This window comes from Podarcis filfolensis, assembly GCF_964270895.1.
Source record: "Podarcis filfolensis genome assembly, chromosome: 1".
Lineage (NCBI taxonomy): Eukaryota > Metazoa > Chordata > Lepidosauria > Squamata > Lacertidae > Podarcis > Podarcis filfolensis.
In genome coordinates this window covers 12,009,215-12,025,450 of record NC_139604.1, presented here as the reverse complement: position 1 = coordinate 12,025,450, position 16,236 = coordinate 12,009,215, and the positions used below count along the sequence as shown (strand labels likewise).

General features: G+C 39.1%; 1 protein-coding gene across 1 annotated transcript in view; it reads left to right on the top strand.

The window, feature by feature from the left end:
- SATB2 (SATB homeobox 2) overlaps positions 1 to 16,236 on the top strand; it is a 118,431-nt gene that overhangs the window by 48,018 nt on the left and 54,177 nt on the right. The window contains exons 6-7 of the mRNA XM_083628900.1: positions 5,977 to 6,079; positions 12,668 to 13,140. Coding sequence (XP_083485026.1) covers positions 5,977 to 6,079; positions 12,668 to 13,140 — 576 coding nt within the window. The remainder of the gene's footprint in view (positions 1 to 5,976; positions 6,080 to 12,667; positions 13,141 to 16,236) is intronic.

The following is a 16,236-nucleotide window of genomic DNA, read 5'->3' as shown; positions in this document are numbered from 1 at the left end:
TCATCACTGTTATTTGGACTCCATCCCATGTTTGGATTTGAAGCATGTGTTGCCTGTTTTGCCTTTAAGCTTTCTTCCTGCTTGTTGTGATCTTAACCTCATCCCATGCAGCCAGCATGTGCCTAGCTATCTTTGATATTGACATTATGATCTAAGATATAGGATATAAAATTTCAAACAGGGAGCTATTTCCTCTAAACATTAAAAAACACAAATAAAATGTGTAAGTTAGCATTGTCAGGGTTTATAAATTAAAATCAAATCACAAATATATTGTCACTCATACACTATGCACTGATTCACCAAGATTAAAAACATTCCAGTTTGCATTGTAAACAATGTATATGTGGCAATACTTGTAGACAGGATTAGTAAAATAGAGGCTTTTGTGATTTTGCGGCTAACCAAAGGGGGAGGGAAAGGGAAAGGCAGTAGGATACAAATGCACTGGAAGGAGCACCAGATTAGCTTCCCAAGCTCATTTGCCTTGTCCTACTAGGACTAATTTCAGATCTTGGAAACAAAGTTGGGTCAAGCAAAGGCTACATTCTAACAGGCAAGATCAGGCAAATCCGAAGGTCAAAGTTCACAAGGCAAACAAGCAAGGTGGGTAGCACACTAGATAAGTGAGTAGAGCCCAGGCTGGAAGTTAGACAAAGCAGGGCTGAATGTGGCTTCTGTGTATAGCAAACCCCGACTGAACCTCAAATAGGACTGTGGTTCCACTGAGCAGCTAAGCTGATACGCAGATCTAGTCTATTTTAGAAACGGTGGGTTCTGTGGCATAGAGGAGGGCATGTTTCTACTATGATCTCCAACCTGGAGTCCTTTCATTCTGAGGATACATTGTGGCAGCCTTAGAAAGGCACTGGTGTCATAGGGTCCTCTAATGTTGTAACCCCATATCAGGTGGAGATGTCAAAGGCTGGTTCTGAGGACAAATTACTTCCTGGTCCAACATGTCCTCAATATCCATGAGGATTAAGGGCCAGGGCCCTGAGTCATGATACAAGGTATGACACGATCCACTTAGCCTCTCTGAAGTGGAATTCAGTGTTGTGTTTATGAGAATCACCTTTTTGTTCACTGTTGAATCTGAATTCTTTAACAATGCGGAATGAAACACAGTTCCCAGATGTTTTCTCCACAGACATGGTAGATCAGCTGCATATTGTATCAGTCAATTCTGCACAAAACAGAGTAAACAAGTAAAGTAGTGTAGATTGGCCCTGTCCCATCCTGTGGAACTAAGCAAACACTGTGAAGGATTAATATATGTAACAATGGCACTGATGAAGGCACTCTTTTTGTTTTACGATGTTAGTTTCCCCTTCCCACTTCTTTGTTGTGACTCATGTAGTGCAAAAATTGGGATGTTTTAGATAAGCTGTCTGTTGCCATCATTTGACTCTGCCTCTAACACAATCCCTTCTCCCAAATCAGTTTTAAGAAAATATTGTGCCAAATGTGAAATGTCATTACAACCCCCTTGTGATTAATATATTATTGACAGCAGCAAATTACAGAGCTGTCTCCTAGGAGTGAAACTGCAGAGTAAATGCTGCTGTTTATTAATGTGCTCACAATGCATCAAGTATTCCTCTGTAGAGAAGTGAAAGGAGGCAGCACAGGGAGTCCCTTTCCCACTGGTGACAGTTTTCTATTTCTTGTTCTAGTGCATGAGCTTTACTTCCAGTTCAGATGGGGATTCAGATTACCGTTAAAGGGAAAAAATGTGAACTCTTGATTTGCGTTTTTAAGAAACCCTCTCCATTAGATGTATTTTGTATCTGTAGCTTGGTTGCTCTTAGTATTAGGCTGTTAATAGAACCACAGGAAATCACCTTAACCAAGGATGGAATTGTATTATCCAGCCATTTCTGCTTACTAAAAACTGTGTAAATTACTTCAAACTTGTTCACGTGGCTTGCTTTCCTCCAAAGAGTTAATTCTTTTGAAGAGCAGGGTATAAATACCTAACTACATTTTAAACAATTAAAAAATAAATAAAGCTTGCAGCTTTTGTTCTAAGGAACTCTGGCTGAGGATTCAGCTAGATGTAATGGCTGATTTTTAGCTCCAATGACTGCCTTGTTCATGTATAAAGGGGGAGGTGTGTATGTACAGTAGATATAATTTAAACAGCAATAGGGGTGTGTGCCTTAATTTCTTATGGTTCATCAGCCAAACTCATATTTTGCCCATCCTGGTAAATGAGCGAGATTGTGATGCCTTTGGTGATGGACCAGAAGGAAGTGGGGATGGAAAACATTCAGCTGCCACCACCCACATGTGTATTTGCATGATAAAATTATATATATGTAGATATGTATACAAAGTCAGCTTCGTGTCTTGTTGACACTAAGATCAGGCTATATATTACAAATTTACCACTATTATAGTAGGTAGTGGCTTGTAAATTATGTAATGTGTGGGACTGGCTAAGAGCTTTGAAGCAGCTTACTGATAAATACTGATTCAGTTAATTAATAGTCAGATGCCATATCTGTGATCTCTGGAACCTAGGGCAAGCCTTACCACAAGATAATGTGAAACAAAGCAATTATTGAGATGAGACATCATTTTTCTCCCTCCAATTTTCATTTTAATATCACCAAAGTAGCATGCCTAAAGGGAGTAGGGTGTTCTTTTTCTAACTTTTGCTTCAGGTGTGAACATTATTTAGATGATAATGGCAGAACCCCAACTTTCATCACTGAGAGAAATTATTTTTCAAAACGAAGATATTCCACTTTGTGAGGGGGATAAAACATCCACAGCCTTGATTCAGATGATATAACCATGATTTAGAATGACTGTGAAAAAGCCACTGTGAGTTTTTCCAGTCCTACTTATCTCTACGTTATGTGTGAGAGGATGGGGGATAAAGCTTCTGCTTTCACTTTAGAACAAGCTACAGTTTTATGTTACATTCATAACTTGTAGAAGCATGGTTTTCTTTAGCTAAAGGTAACTCATTACAATGTCAGACCACAGTATGACACAACATCTTTTAACTAACTGGTTGAAACAAATCACAGTTCTCTGAGTTTTCACTTAATGGAGAATTGTGATTTGTCAGTGTAGCTACAGGCTTCATCTAGTTCATATGTGATCAGCTCAACTGAACCATAGTATCCACAAGTTAGTATCTGAACTCCTGAGCTTAGACCTGCTACTTCTCTGGCATTTCACTTCCAGTGTAGAGTTCTCCCCGAATCCTCTAATAGAAGAAGCTTGAACCTGTCTCCAGCTTTCTATCTGCATGGCTTTGTGGTGAAACAGGCCACTGAACGGCATCTCTTCTCTCTTGTCTAATCTTATTTCTTTTAAAATATCAAGCTAAATTCACTAGTCTTCATATATTGTGCTTTTGTGTGCATGTTTTTCAAGTTCTGCTATCGCAGCAACTGCACACGTTGGCTCTCCTTATTACTTGTCGTAGAAGCTTATCAAGGCTTCTCTGTAAATAATAACAATAACTATAGCCCTCTAAATACTGTTGGAAACAAGTTACAGCTATTTAATTTCAGCTCCGCTAAGTATATACAAATGATACAAAGATTCTGCCCTGAAATGGTACTAGGGTGGTTTAACCCTCTTGCCAGGGAACTCTGGGAACTGTAGCTCTCTGAGGTGAAGAGGGGTTTACTAAAACACTCAGCACCCTTCAAGCTACACTTTGCAGCAGTCTCTGGGGGAAGCTATGATGCTGCTTTAAATGTATAGCACAGGTGTGGCCTTAGATGACCCTATCTCCATCCTGAGGTTTGTATTCACAGCGAGTGCAAAAACAGGTTTATCATGTTCCTGGTGGGCTGCCATGTGTAGCTGGTGGCCTGTATTTCCCTTAGTCAGGGCATGCATTGTGCTGGCCTGTTGTGCAGAATATTTAACTTAATAAAAACTGTTTTTCATAAAAAAGTTAAAGGTTTTCTCTAGAGCCTCTTTTCCTTGGTTTTCCAACCATATAGAACGATTATCTGGGAGGGGGGATTATACCTGTTGTCCTAATCCTTGCCTTCCTTGCGGAAACCGATGCACAGCACATTGATTGTAAGGACAGCAGACATAAGACTACTTCCCCTCGTCATTCATTGTATATGCCTTTTTTGTTCCTCACTCCCACTCCCATACATAGAAGCACCACCTCTCTTTGGGTGTGCGTTACACTAGATGACCTGCTAGATCATCTAGTGCTAGATCTGCTAAGGGTGTGCCTATGACTAACCATGTTGTCTGAATGTTGGGAATATGCCCATGCTAAGAATGGTTTCATTTTAAGAGCTGGATAAGAGATTAGCAGGGCTGGTCCCCATTCTGTGGCTGTGGAAGTGCTGCCTGGGAGGTGGAGGTGCTAAAGATGCCTTTTTGAAGATTAGAGGGTAAGCAGGGGAAAGTGTTTGCAGCTGAGCTGAATCAAAAATTTCAGAGACAACTGCGACAGTTAAAGTAGTGAATTAACATCTGCTCACATACGACACTCTCGGAGAGGCCAAAAGCTTCCTGAGGGTGCTGTTGTGGCTAGTCTGAAAATTTCAAACTGGATATTTTACTGGAACATCCTCCCTGGGGTGAGGATGATCTGGTTTGGAACCTTGAGTTTAAATATCCCAGTTTCCCAAGCTGTTTTCCCCAAATCTATTTATCTTCAATGGTGAAAAAAAACTACAGATCCATACGACTGAGAATCCCCATATATACTATGTTGAATATACGGTATTGGATTTCTTGCTTTGATAATCCTTTTGAATATGGTTCTTACTTTTGTACTGTAGATCAGAATTATGCCAGAATCTTGACTTTGGAAATTAGGGACAGTTAATAAGGAGTGAGGCAGGTCCATGTTAGATATATGAAGAACCCATTGTGTTGTGTTATGGAAGTGAAATCAATTATGTTGAAAAGACACAAAAGAATTCAAGCAAATCTAATTTTTCCAAAACTACCCTTCATGGTTTAAGACTAACATTTCCTGATCACCCAGAATATATAGACAGCTACCACATTATCATTTTAGGGATTGTTCCATAGCGTTTGAATACATTTTATATATTTAGGAGAAATGGTAATAAATTGTGCTTTTCATGTGAGCTAGAGAGAATTTTGATGATTGGAAGATATAATAAGTTCTGAAATAAATAAAATGAATAAAAATATACTCCATAAAAGCAGAAGAGTAGCAGAAGAGCAGAGCCTTTTATCACTCTCTGTTCTGTGCGGCCAGACTCAAAACTAGTGGTGTGTGCTGAAATGGTAAAAAGATCTAGCACCTAATGTCAGTTTCCAGTGGTCCAAAAGTACCCTTTGTTTCAAATCCATATGCTTGTTTGATATTCTACTATTTTTAGTTTCATCTATTCACAGTAGCTCTGTAATTTGTCTCCTGTGTGGATTTTCATACAAGGATTAATGGCACGTTTCTATAAATTATATTAATTTAACTTATTTGCCTAACTGTTGTTCTGCAGCAAGTAGCACGAATGTTCCCAGATTCTTGGCTGTGTGGTCTTTGTTGCAGTTGGAAGCAGAAGAGAAACATCTGAAAAGCATTATTTGGATTATGCATGCTGGAGCACTAATCTTACCTTTAGGATCCGGTTCCTAAATCACAACTCTTCTTACCCTTTGTATTCCCTATTGTGACAGTGCTTCTAGTTATGCTTTTAGTAAGAGGATTCTTTTTATAATACCCAGTATAAATTAAAGTGACAAGTGGATCTAAACTGGAGACATAAGTCTTAAGTCATACAGGATCTTTCCCCCGTAATTAATAATGAAGGTAATTACATCTAGTGATACAAAATAGAAGATAAAGCCAATTTTGAGAGCTATGAAGTAGGTTTTATGGAGTGCCGTTCAGTTTAAGAATTAAGATTTGATGAGTTGAGTCTGCACTTATATATCATTTTCTTTTGAAAGGATTTTGATTGTTTTCTTTGTGGAAACACTTTTTCTTTCTCTCTCTGCTTCCAGAGTATGATATCATCCATTGTAAATAGCACATACTATGCCAATGTGTCAGCAACCAAGTGCCAGGAATTTGGGAGATGGTATAAAAAGTACAAGAAGATTAAAGGTAAATAAATTATGGCTACCATTCATTGCCATACCTCTGAACAGGTTTCAAATGCTTGAAATTTATTGTGAAATGATGAAGTGACCCAAAGGTGGGTTTGTATACAATATTATCAATATTTTTAAGAAACAAAGACTTTCTTTGGTTTAAGCAGACAGTGTATGAACTTGAACAAATTCTTTAAATGTTTTGTCTCAAGGTAAAAAAAGAATACTTGAAAATGTTTTTGTATATATGCACTTAACTTAAAACGAATCAAAGGAACTGCACAGCTTCAAGGCCGTTTAGTGGATCCCTTTCTCTTATAAAAGAAAAGGGGATGGTTTTCCCATTCCATTGGACTGTTGTGTAAGAGCATCTTCAATCACGCTGGAAAGCCTTCCCATATGGAATTCTCAGACTTTCCACTACAACCACTAAGTGGGCTTCCACTTTCTTAGCATTCAGTTTTTTAAAGCTCTCTCTCTCTTTCTTTCACTCTCACTCTCTCTCTCTCTTTCTTTTTAGTTAGTAAGTGTACAGTTAAATTGTTGAGTGCAGTGAAAGCAGAATGAGACCTTGATTTCATTCAAAAGGTCAAGGATCTAAGCCCAAATAATTTTCTGGATAATTGTGTGTGTGTTCAAGAGATTCGGCCTGTTTGTAGCTGCTCAGAAGTGTGTGTGTGTGTCTGTATGTGTATGCTTGAGGAGGAAGGGAAGGTGAAGGTATGTGTGAAATCAACAAAAGCTGCTCTAAAATGGCTCAAGTGGTGTTGATGCATCAGCTAAACGTGGGAGGTAAAACAACAATGAAAAAAAATCACAGGTATAGTGTGCATGAAAAATAAACAGATACAGAACTTTATTATGGTCATCTAAAACCATCTCAAAGGATGATTTTGGCATTTTTTAAATTTCACATCTTCTCAATTTCTTATGATTTTAATTTCCCCTTCATAACAAAATGTTTAGAAATAAGAATTTATTTCATGTGTGAGATCAGTGATTGTTTGTAAACTTCAATCTCAATGCATTCCTTGAAATTTAAAGAAAAGGGGCCTAGGGATTTTGAGTCTGGTCAGCAAGATTACCAACTCTTCAGGGTCAATCCAGTTGAGGCAGCAAAAAAGCAATTCTAATTTACTATTGTAAATGGGAAGTAGAAGAGGGTTTCAAAATTATTTTATTGGCACTGCAGTTGAACATGATCTGCTGTGTGAAATGTGTTTCTTATTTATGTACTAATGTCTCTTTTAATAAAGCAGTGGGAACTAACTGGTTCCTTCTTAATCAAAACCATGATTTCCTAAACATAAGCTATGTGATTCTGTTACAAGTTGCCACATATAGATCTCTTTGGTCAACCTTTTCCCCCTCCCACTCCATCGAAATAAACAAACAGTAAAATAATTATACATACTGGAAGATCAAAGTAAATATGACTAATGCACAGCAAAAATTTAAAAAACTCTCTGGAAGAAGAAAAGCATTAGGTTGCAGAACATATACTTAACATTTAAACAAATATAAGAAACTGAACAATCAATAATTTGATATCATTAGCAACAGATGGAAAAGCTTTATGCAAAGAGAACTTGAAATAAACATGCTCGCTGTATAGTTTGTGAAACCCATTACAAATGTAGCAGAACTATTTAGGCTTGAAATATTTTAAGGTTTTCACGCAGCTCATGGCTATGTGTCTTTACGCCATGTATATTTGATTTTTGGAGTTTGATTAGCTGCATCTGCATCTTCATATAAAGTTCTAAAAAGAAGTTTGGCTACAGTTGTCTATGAAAAAGCCATGGGCTTTTGTGGGTTTGGAATTGCTTGCTGAGCGAGATACACAGGAGAAACTGAATGTACACAGTCTTGCCAATTTCAGTTGTAAGCCTCTTGTCCTTTTTTACCTTTCTTACTTTTTGTCTTATTTTTACCTTTTAGGTTGTGAGTTTGCAAGATGAGCTTGTGGTTGTTAGTGTTGTTCTTATTGTTACTATTATTGTACCTATAATAGTATTATGCTAACAACAGTCATTGTTGAATCCCTCTTGGGCTATGTGTGCCATGTAATTATGAGAATTTGTATAACTTTCCTCATGTATGCTTTTCTGTTCAGATGAAAAAAACAAGCCAATTGAAGCCTCACTTGTAAATAAATCTTTAGTCAACAGTCAGCATAAACAACAGCTTTGGAAATAGTGTGATAGATATCCTTGTTCTTTTCCTGCCTTCTAATGTAATTCACCATTTACGACTGATCTCCATGACAAAATAGGATGGGTGCAGTTCAGAAAGAGTACTATTTCTTTTATTTAGCTGTATGCTGCTCAATTTCAGTATACAGTTGACGACCATTGTTACGGAGGTTCTGTTCCCAGTCCCTCTGTGTGTCGGTGGAGTGCATATAAGCGATCCCAACCCAGTTATCCCGACTATGCCCCTGTCACACCCTTTTCATGACATGTTGAGTGACATTTTTGGGTCACTTCCAGGTTCGGTGCAGGTTTGTGTGTGCACGATCGCTTTTTAGACACGTGTTAATTGGTCTTTTCCTGTGTAAATAACGAGACAGCATTTCCCCCCCTACACAGTGCCTTGGACAGTTTTGATAGGCAGATAAATATGTAAAGTGCAATTGTTAAACCAGCCTGAACAAGTTAATATTAATATGAATATTTTCTGTACCTCTCCAGTATTGGGGAGATACTTTAGCATGCCTCAAAGTTTGCATATCTTTATTTCACACTAATAACTTCCACACCCATTTCATTAGTGCAGGGAAGAATAAGGTATCTAAGGCAGTTTGTTTCCTTGTAAAATTTGGGAGACATTACAAAGACGTATCTTAAGTGTATAAATCAGAAGTCCATGGTCAGTTTTGGAGTAAGCATATAATAAAGAAGATGCCAACCCAAGTTGTTTCAGATGTGTGGAGAAAGTGAAGATTCATTCTCTCTCTCTCTCTCTCTCTCTCTCTCTCTCTCTCTCTCTCTCTCATCACTAAAACCTGTGGGCACCCATGGAAGCTGAATGTTGGAAGATTCGGGACTCACAAAAGAAAGTACCGTATTTTTTGCTCTGTAAGACTCACTTTTTCCCTCCTAAAAAGTAAGGGGAAATGTGTGTGCGTCTTCTGGAGTGAATGCAGGCTGCGCAGCTATCCCAGAAGCCAGAACAGTAATAGGGATCGCTGTGCAGTGATCCCTCTTGCTGTTCTGGCTTCTGAGATTCAGAATATTTTTTTCCTTGTTTTCCTCCTCCAAAAACTAGGTGCGTCTTATGGTCTGGTGCGTCTTATAGAGCGAAAAATACGGCACTTCTTCACACTGCGCATAGCTCTCTAAATATGTTAAAGGAAATATAATCTGTCTCTCTGACTCAGTCTCTCTGCTGATCTTTGGCTGTTCGACTGTCCTCAACTTTTCAGTAGTTTTGCGCATGTATCTGAATGTATTATTCAACTTTGAAAATGTATTTCCTAAAAGTAATGGGAGTTTTCCAGAGCAAATTCATACTGCTCTCCAATGTGCCCAAGGATTGCCTGCAGAATAGGGCATAGGTTCCTCAATATATCTGCTAACATTTTTGCAGCTGCTTCTCAAATATCGGAAATTATTTTCAAATGTTATCTTTTTTATTGATCTTGAACTTTGATACTCATCACTGCTCGCCAGCTTAGCTCAGTATTATGACATACCTTGTGTTGTGCTTACCTTCTTTTTTCAAATAGTATACTTTGAGGGAAAATCTGTGTCTTGAAGCTGTAGAAAGTTATTTAAATCCCAAATACTTTGGTGCTCAGCAGTTTCTCTGGCCATCATCTTGCAGACGCAGGAAGGCTTCTAGATTAATTCATGTTCCATGTGCTACTGGAGTAGTCCATCAATGGAACTTGCCTGTAGAAGCTCCTGTGAACTACAGCTTGGCTCTGGATAATATGATTTCTTGGATCATTAGCATGCATAGCGTTGTGATGACCTATTTTGCGCTAAATTTTTCACTTGTATGTAGTAGTCACAGGAGATCACTCCAGGAGTGACCCCGTGGCTGCCAAATGCTATGGTGGAACTAACCCTTTGGCCTTATCCATCACAGATGTGCAAATACAGTTCTGTTGGCCCGAGAGAGTAAATAGCAATAATGGAAGGTTGGGGTAAACATAAAGATAAATGTTGACTGGAAATGAGATTTTGAAATTACCCCCTTGCTCATAATTGGGTTAAGTGGGTTGTGATGAAAAGAAATAAGTAATTAAGATAATCACAGTTTTTAAATAAGTTACCACATGAAAAGCACCTCCCAGGCTATAGAGTGGTTCAGAGCCTAGTAATTATGTAGTCTGTGTAGCAGCATACCCCAGACAGCAACAAAACTGCCTCCTTGAGGCTGGTAGTGGTATTGTGACCTCATAAACCCATTATACCAGTGGCCAAACACATATGGGTTCAAAAACTATAATCTGGACAGAATCTAAGGTATTGCCTTTTTCTATACCTATGTTATGTGGAACTTACAGCTTTATAAATGGTGCTATATAGCCACATTTTTATGTGGTTGATCAGTGCAGTAGTATTTCTTTGATAAAACATTAAATTGCAGATGTGGCAATCTCACTTCCTTTCTAATATGGCTCTGTTAAACTTTGCCACCATTGGTGGGTTGACTGTCCAAAGTCCACAGGTTTAAATATATGCCATGGTAGCAATACAGAATATGATCTGGGCTATTAGAAAGTGACATAGTCTGCCAACAGGTTGGAAAACCTATTGGTAATGACATTTTCCATGCATTGGGGAAAGCTTTAAAAGGCTGGAAGTATGTTTCTAGTGCGGTGGTGCAAAAAAAGGGCCCTGATAATGAGGGAAATGTATGATACTGAATACTAGCCGGATAGTGTGTGCACTATTGCTTTAAGAGTTGGCAATGAAAAGGTTAATGGCCTAGCAACATTTCCATTTCAAAATGTTATTTTTATAGGGGTATATAACTTGGCTCAAAAATAGGGTCTGTGTGGAAACTTGGCAAGAATAGCATCAACCAAGAAATGTATTTTCAGTTTTGCAAACTTTGAAATATATTTGGCTGCATTAATTAACAGATTTAGGTCTCTATTTTTAAAATTCTTAAATACTAATTAGTAAAGAAGGCCAATCTTTACATCGGGGCAAACTTTTCTTGATTTTACAGCTGTATCAATGCAGGCATAATTTTGCTCTCTATATACTTTGTTGAAATGAAACAAAATATCAGGTGTTTAATTTTATAGTAGTTTTGATAGAACTTAAAAAAATGAAACAAAATAGCCCTCTAAAGAAAATACCTCACTGTTCACAAGTACCCTGTCAAATCTGGCTGTAATTCGGTAGAGGGCTTGAAAGTTTCTTAGAGCTGATTCGGATGTTACACATTAGCAGGGATTAAGATGCGAGAACTACTTGCACTTTTGAATTCTTACTAAAAATGTTTTATCTAAAGTACTGAGACGACAGGGTGTACGTTCCACATTTCAGTTTGAATTGCCTAACTCTGTGCTGTGTACAGTAGTTGGAATCTTGTGTGTATAGAATACTGAACTACTCATATATTTCTGCATGGGAGATAGAAAGATCTAGCTAAAAAAGCATTTTCCTAGTGAAGAAGATACTATTGAATATTTGGTGAAGTGGTCTACGTTATTAATTGGTTTAGTGATTTTTATTGGTGTATCGATTTTATTCATATTTTGTGTTTCAAATTATTTTAATACTATGAACCGCTTCAAGAGTTTATTGAGGAGTGTTAGGGTAGTTGAAGAAATAATGAAGCAACAGCAAGGAGAGCAGAAGTTTGCCATACTTTTCATTCCCATGTGATGCTGCTATGCATTGCTAATCTAACAGACATGTATGGGGATGACTGTATGTGACCGGATGTATATGCCCATGCAAATATGCATGGAAGTCATCTTGTGTGATTCTGATTGTTTCTGCACCATGCAGCTAGAGATGTGCATCCGCCCCCTTCCTGAAAACAGGGCTTGAGGGTGCACATTGCACTCTGGGGCACTGCATGTGATTTTTTCTGATGTGTGTGTCTTTCCTAGCTGTGTCCCAGCCTTGCAGGAATACCGTGGTACCTCGGGTTACATACACTTCAGGTTACATACACTTCAGGTTACAGACTCCGCTAACCCAGAAATAGTGCTTCAGGTTAAGAACTTTGCTTCAGGATGAGAACAGAAATCGTACTCCAGCGGCGCGGCAGCAGCGGGAGGCCCCATTAGCTAAAGTGGTGCTTCAGGTTAAGAATGGACCTCCAGAATGAATTAAGTACTTAACCCGAGGTACCACTGTATAGCACAAACAGACTGAAGCAGGAAGTGACTCTTGTTCTGGAATTCAGTATTTTTTTGCTAATATCCTTTTCCTATAGTGTTTACTGCATGTAAAAGTTATGGAGGTAGACATTACTAATTTTATCTCAGCGTAGAATATTGTGGCATTAGCTGATTTGGCATTAGACTGGTTGGAATTGCTGGTTGTATCAGGTTTTTTTTTATTTTAAATCCTATGTGTTCCACTCAAATTATGATATAATTATGTTATTTTATTTTTTTGAACAGTGGAACGAGTTGAAAGAGACAACCTCTCAGAATATTGTGTTCTTGGCCAGCGTCCCATGCACTTACCAAATATCAACCAGCTGGCAACCTTGGGCAAAACAAACGAACAGTCTCCTCACGGTCAAATTCACCACAGCACTCCGATCAGAAACCAAGTGCCAACTTTGCAGCCAATCATGAGCCCTGGTCTTCTTACGCCTCAACTCAGTCCACAACTTGTCAGGCAACAGATAGCAATGGCCCACTTGATAAACCAGCAGATTGCAGTAAGCCGGCTATTGGCTCATCAACACCCGCAAGCTATTAACCAACAGTTTCTAAACCATCCGCCCATCCCTAGAACAGTCAAACCAGAGCCAACAAATTCATCAGTGGAAGTCTCTCCAGATATCTACCAGCAAGTCAGGGATGAGTTGAAGAGGGCCAGTGTATCCCAAGCTGTCTTTGCAAGAGTGGCTTTCAATCGCACCCAGGTATCACATTTTTATTTCAATTTCTTATTCCAGTCCAAAATTGGAACATGGTTACATTTTAACAAAGATTGGTTGCATGTCATTATAAGCTCATCTAGGAAATAATGTGTTCCCTTACAACAGTTGTTACACATAGGCTTTCAAAATTATCATTTTTTTATTGAAAGGTTTTCATGGAATACAAGGGTACATTTAACATCTCTAATTTCAATTCATAGAGTCCTTTCTACAGGTCAGTTACATTTGGGGTGAGACACTGCTGTCATTGGCCTTGTGAGGTTGTGGGGAGAGGGGGCGGGAAAAGGAGGGGGGATAATGATCTTTCATTCTTTTGCATAGTGTATTTGTGGAGCATTTATGTTAGTATCACGAGGCTAGGCTCTTGAATGTTTACTTAAAGCCTGATCTAGATGATTTTGGGAGTGTAGGAAGAGAACCTCCAGATTTCCTACATCCTTTCTCTCCAGCTAGGAGGAAAGGCATGGCAGTTATCCCAAAAGAATCTATCTGTGTACTTCTGTCCTTGTTTGTTTGGTTCTTAGTACAGACAACAAGAACTCAAGGACAGTCCTGATCTTCAACCAATATCTCCTCAGGCTGTAATAGTTTGCTTGCCTGCTTGCTGTTTTAAATTGTTAAATGTTTTGAGATACGTTAATTTTTCAGTACAGTACTTCATTTCCAAATAAACATGCTGTTATAAAATATTATGGCCAGGGTATGAGTAAATAAAGGGTGGACAAAGAGAAACCGCTTTATCCTTTCCCCTCTGGCCCATTTCAGCTGAAAAATGTCCTTCCCAAACTGCTTTTTAAAGATGCATCATTCCCATATATTTCCACTCGGCAATTTGAGGGAGGTGATTTGGAGCTTGGAGTGGGGAGCAGGGAAAACAATTAAAGAGCCTGTCTTCATGTGCCCTTCTTCTGCTCATACCCAATCTACCTAGTCTGCTAAAGAAAACAAAAGGTTAAAAAAAATCATGGAGGAAATAATCACAGAATTTTAGGGTTGAACTATATGTGACATGCATATGTGTGTTTAAAAAAAGTGACAGTTTTGTGAGGTGGCAATTTGCAATAGAGAACTGAAGAGGAAGGGAGGCACAATTCTTTCTGCTGCCTACTATTTCTCCATTCCAAATCATTATGCTCCTCCTTACCATGGGCTTCTTTGTATGGTTGTGGGAGCTGAAATGCGTCTTGAGCTATTTGTTTATTTGGAGATCTTTGGGTCAGTTCAGAATAAAGGTGGCAGACAGGAAAGTGTAAGCATGTATATTAGGGATGGCTAACCTATGGACCAGATCTGTGCCCCCCCTTCCCACCTACACAAAGTCTTTTCTAACCTCCCAAGGTCGCCCTGCCAACAATTTGCTGCTCATAATATTCTTTTCATTGACTGATCCATGGTTCTGTGCCAGTGTGTTCACACATTGCCCAAAGGTGGCAAAAAGTTGTTGTCAGTGGTAGTAGCACCACATCATGTAAGTTGCCTGCCACTTTCTTAAATGTGAATGCTTCCGTAGTGTAGTGCTTGAAAATCTTCATTTTCAGCACTTCCCGTTGCTTTGTTTATGAGAACAATATTTGTTGCCTCGTCTCTGTGGGCCACGTCCCATTGCATACCGTGCAGTGGTGTCCAAACTTTGTTCAAAGAGGGCCAGATTTAATGAAGTGAAGGGCCGTGAGGGCTGACCAAAGGGCCAACCTAAGTTGTTGAGGTTTTTTTTAGGATTTTACTGCAGGAAATAAACTGCCACAAGGGCCGGATTAGCCCCCTGAAACAGACTTTGGACATGCCTGGCCTCACCTTGGCCACTAAAATAAATGTGGCTGGAGAGGGTGCAGCACTGAGATGGGAAGAAGCCTATCTAGAGAGGCTGTTGCTGTTTGCCAGTACTTCTGAGTGAAAAATAGACAGTGGTGGTCCAGCACCATGAAAATCAGTGAGTTAAAAGTGGGGTGTGGGAATGGCAGGTGACAGTGGAGACAGACAACATGGTGTCCTCCAGATGATGTTGAAACCACCAAGCCTAGGGCTTGCTGATCGGAAGGTCGGCGGTTCGAATCCCCGCAACGGGGTGAGCTCCCGTTGCTCGGTCCCAGCTCCTGCCAACCTAGCAGTTCGAAAGCACCTCAAAGTGCAAGTAGATAAATAGATACCGCTCCGGCGGGAAGGTGAACGGCGTTTCCGTGCGCTGCTCTGGTTCTCCAGAAGCGGCTTAGTCATGCTGGCCACCTGATCCGGAAACTGTACACCAGTTCCCTCGGCCAATAAAGCGAGATGAGCGCGCAACCCCAGAGTCGGCCACGACTAGACCTAATGGTCAGGGGTACCTTTACCTTTACCTAGCATGAACAGTGGTCAGGGATGATGTGATTTGGTTACTTCTGATGTAATAATATATACTTCTATTCTAAGGCAATGTACATGAAACACGTCCCATCCTTGCAGTGCACTATATAAATGCTGTTATTTCATGGTGAAATAGCAATCTCATTTCAAAATACTTTATCCCTGAATAAATTGTGTGTCCATCCAACATTTATGTCTATATTTATGTGCATGCATAAAAATGGCTGCAGTTCCAGGCAGTCATAGAACTGCATATCTCAGCTCCATCCTTGCACCTTGCAACATTGTAAGTGTAGGCCAGGAGTAGTAGCAAAGATGGCAATACTGTCTACTTTTTAAAAATCTCCTGGAGGTCTACTCCACACACAGCACAGGCCAGTTGTCTGTTCTAGTGGATTAATGATTTTTTTTGGCACTACCATGCTGAAAATGCCATGTTATGTGGGAACTAATTAACGTTCGCAGCATACTTTTATTACTTCCTTTCTGCTATTAAATTTATAAGACGGCTACAGCCAGCAAAAACATTCACTTTGAATCAAAATGACTGAATTTTTCAGGTTAGCCTTGAGGATATCAAATAAAAATTATAGTGGAATGCATGAGTATTTCCTTTTTCAAATGCTGTTTTTAATTTGGAAAAGGATTTCATCCCTCTGGAACTCTAACCTGTTTTGTTTGTATATGTGTATGTATGCTCAATATAATAAACATAGACAGTATTGACACAGTAAAATA